Source organism: Balearica regulorum, chromosome 2 (assembly GCF_011004875.1).
Source record: "Balearica regulorum gibbericeps isolate bBalReg1 chromosome 2, bBalReg1.pri, whole genome shotgun sequence".
In the NCBI taxonomy this organism is placed as follows: Eukaryota; Metazoa; Chordata; class Aves; order Gruiformes; family Gruidae; genus Balearica; species Balearica regulorum.
Genome location: NC_046185.1, coordinates 77,046,204 through 77,061,954, shown reverse-complemented (window position 1 = coordinate 77,061,954; position 15,751 = coordinate 77,046,204). Strand labels below are relative to the sequence as shown.

Genomic DNA, 15,751 nt, shown 5'->3' with positions numbered 1-15,751 from the left:
ATATTTTAACTTTTCCTCACTGTTCAATGAGATTTGTTACTTCATAATTTAGTAATGTAAATAGTACATAACTAACACTTAGTATTTGGACTGTCAGGCAAAGCCCCAAATGGTCCTATAGAAAGAAAAATGTTGATCGTAATTGTTGTAATTAATTTCCAAATTAGGATCGGAGCTCTAACTTGCAAGTTCCTATGCAAAAAAAGAATTTGCAAGACACAGCCTCAGCCCTGAAGAGTTTACGATGCAATAAGCAAGAAAAGGTACAAATAAAAAGGGAAGGAAATCAGTATGGATATCGTATGACTCTTAAGCTGTTTGCTCTTTGTGGACTGGATCTTCTGTCCTCCAGTCTTCGTGCGTTTTCTAGTGGAAATGAGACCCCTTAAAACACCTCCTCTCCTGACCCTTCTCCATCCTCTCTTTAAAACGCATCCAGAGCTTTCGTTCTGCAAAGATTCTGTACAGAACTCATTTTGTTATGCACATTAGTACACGGATTTCAATGGCACGTGCATAAATTACACACATACTTGGAATAAAGAATGAGAAAAGAAATTACAAATCCATTAATGGTTGTAGACTTTACAAGTACATGTTGTGCTACTTAAACTTCTGATATCAAGTGCAAAGGGTATATTTGCAAGTTAAGTCCCTGAGGAATAACCCACACCTTGCAAAAGGGAACGAGTCAGAGGAGCTGATGGTTTCTTCCTATTCAGCTGATATCACCCTTCCCTAGGACATCAGTTCTTCTCTGGTAAACAATCCCTTTCTAGATATCTGAATCCCACGTATTTTACAACACTTTGATCCACTCTGTAATTAAGAGCTCCTCCTTTTAATTTAGTTTTGTCTTCTAGGGGGTTTCTGTAAACTAATAACTTCTATTGCACACCAGCTTCCCAGGTCTTCCTTATGCTGATGCTGTGTATGCGGCAGGTGAGCAGTGATGATTTTTATTACTGCAGAGTAGAAGAATAACGCAAAGACAAATGGAATAGCTAACTTTGTCTTTATAAATCAAGTGCCTAACTGTTGTTCGTAGGACATTTTGGAGTAATAACTTCATTAGAAAAGTAAAATGCGATTTTTAGTTTTGCTGCTTTCATTTTATTTACTACTCTTTTTCCAGTGCACTAATCTGAGTTTTATGAAAATCAGTTCAAAGTGTCTTGGGAATCATTTACAATTTCCTAAGGCTCTGGTTTTGCCTAGGAGAAAACAAACATAGCTTTCAGATAAACATAAAAGCACCAGCTGTTTTTCGCCCAGAATTTTTATTTCCATAATACTTGCCTTTGGAGATAATTTTACAAGAAACGTATAATATGTGGAAATACTTAAGAATAGGTTTACAATAATTCTATTACTGTAAATACAAAGACTAGCCTTCATGCCTCAGTAACTGCTCCAGAGGTCTGATGTGTTGGGAAAAATAAGAGAAATGAGATCTAGGAAGCAGCTCAGTCTTCCAACACCAGCTTGGCCGTCTTGGGGGCTGTTCCCTGGAAGCCAATTTAGTTTTGCCAGGACAGAGTTTTCTGGACTGTTACTTCAATAAAAGGCCTGATATGATTTCTTACTTTTCCCAGAGCAACTTTGCTGGAGCTTGATGGCTACTCCTGTGCGCCGTAGCTTCAGTAATGTTGGCAGCACCTGCATCCTCGCGCGCTTTTGGCTTAGTGGTAGGACATTTACGTAGTTCAGCTGCTGACTGAGAATATCTCGTCTCCTCCTTCTTAGAGGAGCAGATGTCATTGCAATTCCATTATGTGAATTTCAGCTGCTTAGATTGTGAGCTTGCGCTGACTAAAACCAGCGGGCTCTAAATGAGCCCCGATTTATTTTGAAGGTGTGTCTGTATCCTGCTAACTGGGACAAACTTTTGCCTCTTCCTAGCCAAAGCACCCTGCCCTCTGATGTTACAGTTCATGGATAAATACGCAAACCAGATCCATTGATATCCCTCAAAAGGTGCAGTGGCAGTGTCGAAGGAAACATCGTCACCTTACGTTTCCTTCACTAGACCCTGACCCAGCTGAAATGCATTAATGTACATACCAATCTGGCTGCTCTAGGGCGGTTGGCTCCTTCGCTGTGCTCTTTCCAATTTCACATGCCTGTGTAATGGAAAGAGTGTGCACTAATGCCATGACAGGAAAAGAGCATTGCAATATTAAATGGTGGTCTTAACTTTGCAGCACGTGGGAAAATAAGTGCTGAATTCAGACACCAGAAATTAGGAAGCTGAGCAGTATTATGTGGAAGATTTCTTTTGGGTAGCGCATATCCTTTTATGTCTGCCCCTGTGAGTGACACACAATTTCTGTGCTGCTGCACTTCTCTGACATGAAAGGATTTGCGGAACTCAGACACAATCTTTGCATTTAACAAAACCGGTTCCAGTATCTTTTGTAATTCATGTCTCTCACTTCAAATCACCTGTCTTTCCATCTCCACAAAGAGATGATGCCTTAAAATCATTTTGCCAGTCACCCTGCCTGCTTTCATGCCTTTTTCCTTCCTGCTTGCAGTGTCACTAGTTCAGTTTCTTCCAACACCAGTGGCATCCTAACGTTTTGCCTTTGCAACGGATCACCCTTCCTTCTACTGGTTTCCTACTCTTCCTACTCCAAAGCATCTCTGTTAGCTGGTTGTTGATTCACGAGTTGTGTAAGGGCGATGCAAACAGAAATGAGAGGGAATTAACTTCTGATAGTGATGGATTTCCATGTTGCAACTTCATATATTCAGATTTGCTTAGTACCTGGTTACATTTCTAAACAGCTGTCTTTAGACATGGTCCTCAGTTGAGTACCTGAGGTCTTCTCAGGAAGGGGATCTTAAATTTGCAGCTCTGACTAGTCGACAGTTTCTGATCAACAGAATAATTATTATTTGGTGCACCCCTTCCGGTCCTGAGTATTTCTATGATGTCCAGCTTGCTATGCTATTTTAGCATCTCAGTCTTTATTCTGTGCCTCGATAAGGTAAAGAAGTGGTACGAACCTACGTCAGAAATTGGGCTGGAACGCGAGGAGGGCATCTGCGTGCTGGTGAAGGAGCCACTCTGCAGACCAGGCTCGCGAACCCTGTGGCAGCACCCGTCTGAAGGAGGTGCAATGACTTTGCCCCTGGAGCTGCCTCTTCCTTTCCCTCCGTACACGGGGGCCGCAGACGCCTGGCTTGGATCGGGTCCCTCGGTTTTAGGTGGCAAAGTTGGGTGCTGAGTGACTTATTCCCAGGGCTGTGGCTGTCTGGGAGGACTGTGCTGGAGTAGGGACCGACGCCAGACATTCCCCGGGTCGCATCCTGGCCGGCCGCGGGTGCAGAGCTGCTCAGGGTACCAGGGGCAGGAAGGGTGTGCTCTCACAGCAGCATTTTTCTGGTATTTTCTCTTCAGCTTCCTGAACGGGTACAAAATGCAGTGTTTCCAAAGCAAGCTATCTCAGTCCTGTGCTTCATAACCACCAAGGAAAAATCATTAAAGGGGAAGAAAAGGTAGAATTATTGATTTAGCAGCATGGAGGGCAAAGCATAACCTCTCATTCGCTCATAAAGATACTATGGTTTTTTTCTCAGTTGCAGAGTAACTTAGAAGCATCTTAAAGTTGATAAAGAATTTTTTCTTAGGAAAACTTAACATCTCACTTCTTTACAGGTATATTCACATAATATTAGTGCCATGTTAAAACAACCAGCAATTACAACTGTACATTTTGTAAATTTTCACACCTAAAGATAGTAATAATTCATTAGGACTGGTGAGTGAACAGGTTCTTCAGTTTCTGTTGTCATTCCCATACACTACATCTGTTTTTTAGCTTTTTTTTTCACTCAGTGAAGCTAACAATGCATGGCAAAGGATGTTGATAGAATTTGTTATATTTTAAAGTGATACATGACATGCCGATAATTGAGTTTTCAGCATAGATCCCTGACGCTTCTCTCCCTGTAATAAAAGCTACTATTTGTCTATTTTTAGGATGCAAATTTTTAGAAACATTCTAAGTAAGAAAGGTAGAAGAGGGAGAAAAGGTAGTCAGTCTTCAGTATATGTTAAAGAAAGTCCTTCGTGGAACTGGTTTTTTATATTTTAAATAGCAGTTGCGCTGGGCTCGGTGTCAGCTGGGTTCTTACCTTTTGTCATGTAACTGAAAGAAATGGATGAAATGAGCACAACGTCGCAGATGCAGCCCGGAAACTGCCACAGGACCAAAGTCTCTGGGTATGATGGTGAGCAGTTCAGATGTGACGGACCACGTATTTCTGTTACTGCATGAACTTTATTCCCTTTAAGCATCTCAACTTCTGTTCCTTTTTTCTGCGACTGACAACATTGCTCACCGCTTGTCTGTATGAGAGGGTTACACGGGTGTCTGAGACCCCAAACCGCTGCTCCTTCAGTGGAAATGCCTTTTTCTAGGTTAGTGTGTGTATCACCTGAGCAGCAGATTACCCAGAGGGAAACATGTTAGCTATGTCTGTACAACTTTAACCAGAGCAAACCAACTCTAGTGAATTTGGATGAGGGGCTGGAAATCTCTCTGTGTAGGCAAGTCCCTAAGGCCATAACTAAAACCAAAAAATCCGAAGCATCAGTTATGATCACAAAAGCCAAAATAACAACAAAAAAGCCAAACCCAGCCCTTACAAAACACCTAATTTTGCAAGGGGACTGTTTAATTGGGAGAGTTGTCACTGTCTGCTGTGACAGTCTTTCTGGAATTGAATGACCCTACATTCAGTATTTTGATATAAATCGTTCTCGATAAGAAAGGTAACTGCTAATTTAACTGCATTCAGTGTATTATTCTAAAATGGGGTGAAAAAACAGCTGATGCTTCACCGATAATGTTTTGTCGGTTTGATTAATTCCTTGTAGCAGTAAGTAGCCACTGGCCATCCTTGCGTACCGTATTCTCGCTACTCTGTGTTTTATAGTGACTGGAAAAATATACTGATTTAGACTCCACTTCATTGCCAAAGCGGCATTATACTGTACTTCAGTACCACTTCAGCTTTCAATTTAGTTGAAGCCTTTAGGGATTTTTCCATAATAATTCTCAAAATCTCTTTCTTCATTAGCATCCTGCATTTAGCGTGTGTTTCAGGCCACATACAATCCTGTGCATTACTGCCTGAGTTACTGTGCACTTCTCAGCGACGTAACTAACCTGCCTGATAGACACTACATTCCACCAGTGCTGCGATGTGTTGGCTAATTAAAATGTGCTTTTAGTTTCAGTGTTTGCAGCAGGTCTCTGAGGCATTAAATTACTGGCCCGTAGCGCATGCTTTTGGAAGTGCAGTCTATTTAAAGTCGCATAATAGTTTTTAGGATAACTTGTTGAGGATCTTTCAACAAAGGCATTTCATGTGGCTCACTAAGCCTGAAGAGTAAGCTGGTGTTTCCCGGTGCGAAGAAGACAACTTAACGCTAAGCAGGTCTTTCACCAGGCCCCCAGTAACCCCACCGATCCCAGCAGGGTCACTGGGATGAATAAACAGCTTAAGAAAGGGAAGGATTAGCCCGGTTAACCTCAGCGGCAGAGCTTTTAAGCTTCCATGCTACGAGCGCTGGGGCAGGCAGCAGCTCACCCCACTGCAGCCCACACAACGTCCCGCCACCTTTGTCAGTCCATCTGTCCCCATGGTGCCTGGCAATGCCTCTGCAGCTCCTGTAACCAAGGGGAAATTTAGCTATTTATTAGTTTGTTTTCTTAGACGTGACCACCCTCTCTGGGCTTCAGAAATAGTTTCCAAAAAAGCAGCCGATGCTTTCGCTGCATACCCCCGCTTCCACGCAGCTGCCGGGCTCCGCTCCATCACAACCATCTCTGCAGGGTGCTGCGCTGCAGGGCATGGCCTGGACTGAAACCACCCTCCTCTCCTCCGTGTCAGCTTTAGCCCAGGCTGGTTCACCATCTGGCCTGGCCGGTGCTTTCTGCGAGCGTCATGTCGGTGAGAACCTGGTGTGGGCAGGCAGGGCCGGCCGTGAGCTGGGCCGCAGGTGAGCAGCGCCGGCCCCCGAGGGCTTTTGTTGTCTGAGGCATCTTGACTGAGTTTTCCCGATGCGTTCAAACCCAGTGTCTCTAATTTCCTAATCGTCTGGGTGGTGACTGAGCTGCAAGAAAGCTGAGCGCAAAATTGATGCACGGCTTGCTGGCTTCTAAGTGTTTATATAATTTTCTGTAAGATACACACAATGTTCAGCTCATGTCTAATTGGCGCCATTTCTGGGTGGAACACAATATCCCTTTATAAGTCGTAGGACTTTTGAAAATCATTTTAAGTAGTGTATTCAAGTCTTGCTATATTTTGTCTGATAAAGGAAGTTGTTTGATGTAATTTATTTTTATGGCACTCAAGCCTCCTATTTAATTGGGCCCTTTTATGCTCCGAGGCTGCCTGTTTGGCTCATGCAGTATTGGATTGTGTAGTGTTCAATGTTCCTTTGCTTGGTTTTGTTCGGCATGCAAAAAGCAGATATCTGAAATTCTGCTCGCTGAATACACATGAAAACCCAAGGGGACAGCGGTGATGGCAGGATTATGGACTGTTCCCTTCCTGAAAGCAATTTTTATCTGTGCAAAAGTAACTGTGCAGCCCTGGCTTCAGTAGCATTTGGCGTTGTCATTCCAGGGATGCTAACGCCACCACAAAGTGCAAGGCGATGGGGAATCAGAGTTGGGAAGAAGCAGTGGCAGAAACGATTGGTCCAGTGGCCATGGTGGCTTTGTTTTGTGTTCTGTGGGGTTTTTGGATGCTCCTCCAATTTCTAGGACTGAGGCTGGAACAAAATGTTAATAGTGCTGTCACACATGATAAATGAAAAAATAAACCAACAGAATTTAATCAGAAACAGGGCTTGTGAGTCTCATAGGCAGAATATTAAAACCCAACTGTAAGTAAGATTATAGCTTGTTTTATCTTCCGCATTAAAGCACGCGCACACACAGATGTGCAAAAACGCAGGCACGCTTAGGCACAGCAAGTGCCAGAGCTTTGATACTCACTTTGTCACAGCAGTGCCGCTGAGGACATGGTCACCCCATTTAGTTACAGGACTTCATTGAGCTTTCTTCTGTCTGTCCACTCACAACAGATGATGCTATACCCATCCTTCTAAATTAGGTAGCAAAATGTTATTTTTAATTGTTTTTTCCCTTGGCAGATTTTCTTCCAATCTGTCCATTCCCTGTGCATCTAACAAAACATGACCCTATAACAGAGGGAGGGGTTTTATTATTCTTAGAAGCACCAAGGCTCTATCTAGCTTGAACAAAACACTGCTTTCATGAAAGGTAGCACATTGCACACACTGCTTTTTTGTTGCTTCCCGTAGCAGCTAGGTAAGATCACAAATTGGATGAATACCTTATTTTTCTTCTCCCTGTCATATATATACACATTTGCTGGAAGTCTGTTAGGATATTTGCCATGGTTCTCTGGCTGCCAGAATCTTAAGGCATTGATAAAGTGCAGAAATAGTATATGGTTCTTCAGGGTCCCAAATTGCTCTTAAAATTTAGTCTACCTGAATCCTTCTTCTGTAATTGAAAACTCTCTTTTGGGCTTGGTTCAGTAGCGTCCAAAGGTACTGAGGCGAGTAAAAGGTTGTGCTGGATTGGGAACAGTCAGAATCGTGACACCAGCAGGGGTGATGAACTTAGTTTTCTGAGAGAATGAGAGTCTGCTGTAATCCTAGTCACAGACTACTTTTGCCAGCTGCTTTTTGTGCTTTATCTTCCGAGCTGAGGTTTCGTGGGAGATAGACGTATTATATATATATCCACATGAGAGGGAAACAAAATCAAGTCAGGGAGATACAGACCCTTTAGAAGAGATTAGAGATTGGAAGGGCACAAAGTAGGTACCGATACCATCTCTGGAGGAAGTGATTAGATTTGAGAGGGATGAGGGAGGTAATGCCTGCATCTCAGAAATCTTGCTGCTGCGGTGCTACGTGGCAGAGCAGCCTTATTTTGTCTCGCCATGCTGCATTAGCACATTTCGAAACCCATCTCAAGTATCTCAGCAGGTGCATAAGGGACTTTGTGTCCCAGAGCACTGGGAGGTAGGCACAGCCACTCATTGTCCATGGTTCGGTTCTTGGCTGTCCTAGCTCCTCGGTGTAACTTCCAGCTGGGGCGCGGAAGAGTCCTTGGTTTTATGCTGTGGCATCCCAGGTCATCCGCAGGAGCAGACAGCTTGAAATGCAGGCAGGGAGCTTGTCTGCATCTCTTCGTCCAGCTTGGTGTTTCATTAGTCTCTCTGGCATCTGCAATAGATCCTGGAGGAAGTCTCGAAACATCAGAAAGAATAAAGATCTGAAAGGTGGGAGGGAAGGATTCACTTTCACTGGCATGTTCCTGAAATTACTGAACAACAGGAACACTCTTGCTGTACATGGGAGACTGTCAAGTAGCATTGCTGGAAAGTGAAACTTTTCTGTAATGCAGAAAGGCGTCAGCAGATTTGACTTGAGTGTAATGAAACATTTGTTTCTATAAGATTTCTATCTATCTGGTATAAAATTCATAGTGTCATGAAAATGTCAGCTCAACTTTTTCATCAGTGGTCACAACAGAAAGGCAAATGTCAGGAAGTAGGAGGGAAATGGGAAACAAAACAGGGAATATCAGTGTGCAACTGTACAAGTCCATGGTGTTTCTACAACTTGCAGGTGGTGCACAGGTCTGGTCCTCACAGACCAAACAGGAGGTAGCAGAACAGGGAGAGGTCTGGGGAGGTCAGCAGGGATGGTGGGGATGCAGAACCGGCCTCCTCAGGCTGCAGGTGAGGTGATGGGAGGAAGGGAAGCACCACACAGGTCTATAAGCTCATGAGTGACATGGCAAAGGGGGGGTGGTTGTTACTGCATCTTCCACCGTGAGGATTTGGCGATATCAAGTTTAGGTAGCGGATGGAAACCATCAGACAACAACAGAAAACTCTTCTACTCTGTGCGCAAGAGTGGACGTCCTTGCCACCAAGCGCTGTTTGTGTGGGTTCAACGGGATGTTGGAGAGGTTAATCATAAAGAAATACATTAACTCCATCCATTAACTCCATTAACTCACCACACAGGAGCCATTTACAAAGTCTGTGATTCAGAAGATGCTGGAAGCTGGCGGGGGGGGCTTGCTCTGTCCCCACATACGTCCCCATGCATCTCCTTTTGGTTGCTGCAGGTGCAGGTGGATCTCTGATCTCACCCAGCACGGCTATTTCTCGTATAATGTCATGGTTCTCAAGACTTCCAGAACAAAGTGTAGAACCTGTCTTTTCACGTTGTAACCACTGGAAATCTCTCCATGAAATTTGGGGGGGGGGGGGGGGGAAGTAAATTAAAAAGAAAACTAGGGACTAAGCTAAATGTTGAGGTTACATCATTTACAATGTGCTCTAATACCACAGTGGTGAATGCCATAGAACTGTCAGGGTAGATAGGTCTGCTGTCAGGTACCTCGCAAGTCACCTGTTTGACTGCTGCAAGGAGCTATTAAAAGGGCAGCTGTTAAGGAGTTTAGTATAAACCAGACCCCAAAGCAGTCTTACATCAAAGTGTTTTATTACAGAGGTTGTTGCTGTCATTCTAATTGGCAAAAATTTGCCGTGACTTATTCTCCAGGCAAACACATTAACTTGCAGTTGAACAGATTTCTTTGTCCAGAACTCGGTTTAACAGATGATGAAAACAGTTGATTAAAACACGATTTACCAAATTGCTGTATCTTAGATTTTTTAACTGATGGAAGCACGTGCCCATGCAAAAACAGGGGCAGGCTGCAGAGGAAATAGGCACAGCTCTGTGGCGTACAGCTGTGGTTTTGTGGAAGGAGAGGAGGAGAAGCTTCAGAGAGCCTCTTGCGAGGTTGTCAAGGTTACAGGTGCTATTGCTTCCGTAGGTGAGTGGCTTGGGCATTCTCTGCTGATAATTGGTATCGGCTGGTTTCTTCCGAGATAACAAAATTTGCATTTTAATTAGATTGTTGCACTTGTCAACACCAAAGCATAACATATAAGTCATCAGAAGCTTTTCACAGGACCAGCGTAAGGACTTTGAAAAAAATTACAATACCCCATTTACCCCAAAAATATTCTTAAACTTTTTTAGTTTTTAAGCATTTAAGACGTGAGACACCTGTTATAAACTCTCAATGAATTAACCACTAAATATGCCTTCCCAGTTGTTTAGATTCCAGTATAAACATCACTTTTGGAAGCTAGGATTCACCGTTTCAGGCTCAGGGAAGCCGCAAGCCTCATGCCAATCTGGTGCTCAGTGTGAGAACTGAGGATTTGCACTGAACTTGCTGCTTCAAGACATCGCTGAGATGGCAGCAACTGTGCCTTAGCCCTAGGAAAGAAATCTCTGCTGATACCAGCATGGTATGGCTCAAACGGAGTCTGACAGTGCCAGTGTATACTTTAGGAAAACAAATGATGTCGTGGTAGATTTCAAGCTGCGCTCGGAATTGGTACAATATGTCATATTGAATTTTCTGCCAGATTTAAGAGTGATATGGCAAGATCTTCATCTACTGTGAAGATGCGCAGCACCGCTGACTTCCTTAGGGCTATAGAAGTGTATACAGTTGGGGATGGGGCCCAGGAGGTTTATGCTATAGTTCAAACAAGCTCAAACAAGCCACTTCTGCACTGAGCGAGTACGAGGTGCGAAAGTCAGGCAGAGTAGTGGTACTCCCAAGCAGGAGCTCAGAAAGCAGGCAGCTTGCTTTATAGACCAAGGAGAAGAGATTCGCTGCTTCTGCAACAGCAACATCTACTCAGAAAGCCCACTGCCGCTTTGGAGTTGGAACAGCCCCCATTTACTTGGAAATGCTTTTCATGTGCTAAGCCAGGTAATTTTGCAAACTTTTTTTTTTTAAACTCACAAAACATCTCGCCCTTTGTGATGGGAAGGTGCAACTCTTGCTAAATCAGTATAAACTGTCCAGTTTTAAGTAAAGCAGTAGTTTCAGCAAATGCCATGCCTTCAGGGCAGCATATCCACTCTGAATGTGGAGGAGACGTGCGCTTCTGCCTCCCTCCGCTAAGGGAGAGCGAGAATGGCACTCTTGAGTCTAACACCAACCTTTGGGTGCCCACTGTACCTCCTTGCCCCACTGTCTGCTTAAAATCTTCGATTCCTCAGTTTCCCCACTGTCCTTTCAGGCAGACGGAGAATCTGATCGTTAGCTGGTTCGTCAGCTCCGTCCATCCGACTGGCAGGGGCCGGGGAAGGGCTGCCAGGGACTCAGGTGTACGTCTGGTTTCTCTGACTGCACCTCAGAGGAAAAGGAAAGGGATGAGCATCGCCTGCTTGGTGTGGAGGGAGCCGCAGGACACCAAGAGCCAGACCTAGCTCATACAGCTTCAAAATTGAATGAGGCTTGGGTGAAGCTCAGGTTTTTTTCACTAGAATAAGTCTGAGGATTTGGAGAGATGATAAAAGGAGAGCTGTAGAATTATTTTCCCGTATTTGGACACTATATTGTACTGACATTTATGTGCATGGTGTTGCAGTAATATAATCAGTTCAGCCTTTTCATCGATGACCTTTTCTGTAACATTAACCACAATATTGTGTGCACGCGATATTGCAAAGAAAAAGATGAGGCAAGGACGCCAGTTGACTATTGCCAGTCCAAGTACTATATAGGATTTGCAGTTACAGTAATGACGGGTGCAAATGCAGAACCAGAGAACAGGCAATTTTCTATAGAAAAGTTGCGTGATACTAAAAAAAAGTCTAGCTTGCTCTATAACATACTTTGTTGCTGTCATTTGTTTTTGTAGGGTCCCTTTCTCAAGTAGATGTTTATTGCTCTTCTGTAGATTTACCAAAGCAATGACTTTCCCCCCATATTAAATAATTTAACAGTTTCAGGCTAACTTGTTGTATCTTTACATTTCATAACTTTCTGATGTAAGAAGGACTCGTCACTCATGGCATTAAGGTGCTGCTAATTGTGAATGGAGGCATTTACATTCTGAATCCTAGTGAATTATATTACGTGTGTTGCACTGTTTTTACTTCATTCCCTGGTTGGTTTTGATAACAAAGTATAGCCTGTAACATTTACTTTCCCAGAATGAAATAAATCCTGCACAGGGGACTGACATCACTCTTGTTTCTCTTGTGCTTTTTACACAGTGTTTAAATTTCAAATGGCCTTGTAGAATTCATACAAAGTCTCTATGGAAAGTAGATTCCGCTTTTAGTATTTTAACTCTTTATATCATACAACTTTGTAATTCATGGGCCTATTACAGGCCAGCCTGCAAAACACTCGGGTATCTTTACCTAATGTGCAGGTGAACCCATCTTGGGATGAAAGTTTATTAGGTGCAAGAAGAATCTGTATTTAACTGAAACAGAATTGTATAGATTAGAGTTGAAATCTTTTACAGTTCCACCGAGAACAGCATAGTCAATAGTGCTGGTTTATCTCAGTCAAAAGCTGGGGCTCCTCCCAGTGTGCGGTGGGACCCAGGAGCCTGTCTTCCACCCCAAAGTCCTCCTTCCTGCGGTGTCCAACCCAGTGGTACTTTGCACGGACAGACTGAGGGGGCTGTGAACACAAATGTACCACAGTAACATTAAGTTAGTACAGCAGGTAATTTTACATGAGATATGCTTTATTTTGCTATCCACTCTGCATCAAAAGCCTTGAATGGGCCAGAAGCCACCCAAAACTAGGGAAGAAGGTCTTTATCAGCAGTCAGTCCTAAAACAAAATACTGGCTTAAATATTCAGTGGATTAATGGGTACAATTTGGTGAAGCAAATTTCTTTAAGTCTTGCAGGTCTCTTCTTTCCTCTTCATTGAGGAAAGGCCTTTGTTGTTGTCAATTTGGCAACTAATTCTCAGGCTGCAGTGTCAGTACACAAAAACATGACCTGATCCAAAGAGATAACTATTAAAACTGATTTGGTGAACTATTTGGTGCGTGTTTTAAAATGTACAGCATGCACCACCGTTGGTTTTCACAGGAAGCACTTAGAAAAAATACATCACCTTATAAGAAGAAGCCGTACTGTTTGCTTTAGGTCTTACAGTAGACCCCTGGCAATGGAAGACCGAACCTCATCTGTGACTTATTTACTTGCGTGGCAAACAGGTTGGCAGTTGATAAGCATTTTGCGCCTTATTCTTTCAAGAGTTTCAGCTGTATCAGATCAATATATGCCGGCCCCTACCACACATCCTGCCCTGCTGGATGGTGGTACCAAAGAGCTGTTGAGTGGGCAGGCTCTGCCTGAGCTGCTCTTGTGTGTCCTGAGTGAGTGGGAGGGACGGGTTCCTCTGGGGACATGACAGTGTACAGGCAGGAGATGACTGGTAGGGTTTAATGCCACTTTACAAGCGCATGTGGATTTTCAAGGCAGAAATAGACTTGTTTTTCAACAGAACTGTAGGCACTCGCAGCCTTCTGCGGCAGAGAGATGCGAGGATGTCACCTTTTGAAAGGACCAGATTTGTCTTGTGAACATTGTGCTGGTGGGTCGTTCTCCCGCCTCGTCCTTGGAAATGAAGCTGTTTCGGTGTGCTATGAAAAGGGGTGTTTGTAGACTTGCTGACTTACATAAGATGGAATATTTCATTTTATACACAAAAAATGTCTTCATTCAGAAGAGGCTGGAGCTATTCCGTTCTACTGGAAAAGGACTATTTTCGCGTGAAATGGAAAATAAACTAATCTGGTACTTTGATTACCGCACAAAATACGATGTATGTTTCCAGTGAAGAAAAAGTAATGACATTTATAATCAGCTCTCTAGTAGCTTAGAGTTGCACTGTTGCATTGTCAGTAGCTGGCTTTTCCTCTAGCTTAAATCTGTATTCATCTGCGTCGTCAGTTTGTGCCCAGGTCTCCGTCACGGTTGCATGTTTCGCAGGAGGGATTTGTTGTGGGGGCCAGGACAGCCCATACCAAAAACATCCTGAAAACAGCCGCATCGGAGGGCAGGGTCCTTGCTCTCTTTGCTGCTTTTATGCCTTGTGCGTGATGTTCACGCTTGTTTAATGTGCCCAGCGTTACTCACTTTGTGCTAGGGTTCCCATCCTCGAGACCACAACTGAGCTGTGCTGGATTACAGTGTGCTATGGGTAATAATAATCAACTCTCTCTTTTTTTTTTTAGGCCCAAACTGCTTCGCAGAAACGATTGTCATTCCAGCAGGCCGGGAGGTGAAAACTGATGAATGCACTATATGTCACTGTACTTACGAAGAAGGCACTTGGAGAATTGAACGGCAAGCTATGTGCACTAGACATGAATGCAAACAAATATAGGAAATCTACAAATCTAAGTACTTTTTGTGGTTTTTATAAAATATCTCACAGCAGTGAGCACCCTAGATGACCCAGGGAAATCTGAAGGAGAAGATTCTGGTGAGGAGCAAAGAATAAATTATTGATATTTTGTTTTTCAAAGTAACATAATACTGCAAGGCAAAGAAGTGCATATATTTAAAACGTTTGGACATAAGAATACCTGTCTTAATAAATGTGTTATTTTCACAGTGAGTACACTAAAATACACTCTATAAAATATTCTATGTATTTCTATAATGCCATTATAGAGCTTAAAAATAAATGTTTTATATAGACAATACAGATTAAAGTATTGTATTGTTGCCTGTCCCGTTGTGCACCATGGCTAAAACATTACATTTCTGTTCTAGTTTCATAATATGAGGGTTCTCTTGGGAGTTTTTTGGTTTGGTTTTTTGGAGGGTTTTTTGCTTCAGTTTAGTGAGCCAGGAAAGAGCTGGCATATGACAAAACTTTGACGTTCTCGCTTTTGAAAAGAGTGGAGTGGAATATGCTTTCAGAGAACATCTGCTTAGTTATGAATATTGCTGTAGTGTAGAAGTGCGTCACCTCCTTCTCTTAATTCCGCTAGTGCATATCTACTGGTCCGCAGCTGAGATAACTTGGAGCAGTGGGTAATACGAAACTGATCTGTCATAGCTGTCTTTATAAAAATTTGATCAGACAAAATCAATTCCTAATATTCAGCGCAGACATAACACATCGCAGCAGGACAAAGTCTTCTGTGACAGAAACAATATCACATCGCCCAGCTGGTGGAAATGATGGTAAGTAACCACACGGCATCATTAATGTAACATATAGTGGATGTGAAGAAGCGCAGCTTGGAATGGTGGGGGCACCCAAACAAGCCTCCACTGACGTGGCTCCATGTTGCAAATCCATGGACAGGAGAGCTGGTTAGTAGCTGCACTATCCCCTAGACCCTGCTCTTGTCACCTCACTGGTGCTGGTTCAACTTTCTGGTTCTTTCTGGTAGTCTGTACGGGGTCTGTGACACGGTGTGTTAAGGAGAAAGGTTTTGAGCCAGCTCTTTGAATCCATCAAAGGGTTTCTAGCACAGAAGCTGACCCTGACTACAGGTGAGGTGAATCACATCTCCCTGCTTCAGCCATCAACAGCCTTTGCTTAGATTCGTCTTGGTCTTAGTTTGGTTTATCACCAACTCCTACACTACATCTGCTTTGAATACCTGTTAAGGCAACGGCTCAAGAAAACACTTAAACATGGACTTACCTTTAAGCTTTTGCTAGAGGGAAGACTTAATGAATCAATATCTAAAAGCAGAAGGCTATTGCTTAAATTCCCACCTACCCTTTGCTACTTACTCCCGTGGTGTAACCTGGTTACCAGGTTTGCATCCATACAAAGTACGATTTTCTGGTACTTCTGAAGAC

At 43.3% G+C, this 15,751-nt stretch overlaps 1 protein-coding gene across 1 annotated transcript in view; it reads left to right on the top strand.

The window, feature by feature from the left end:
* Positions 1-14,643, top strand: part of VWC2 (von Willebrand factor C domain containing 2) — a 61,138-nt gene extending 46,495 nt beyond the window's left edge. Inside the window, exon 4 of the mRNA XM_075747115.1 lies at positions 14,161-14,643. Within this exon, the coding sequence (XP_075603230.1) occupies positions 14,161-14,312 (152 nt within the window). The 3' untranslated portion in view covers positions 14,313-14,643. The remainder of the gene's footprint in view (positions 1-14,160) is intronic.
* The last annotated feature ends 1,108 nt before the right edge of the window (positions 14,644-15,751 follow it).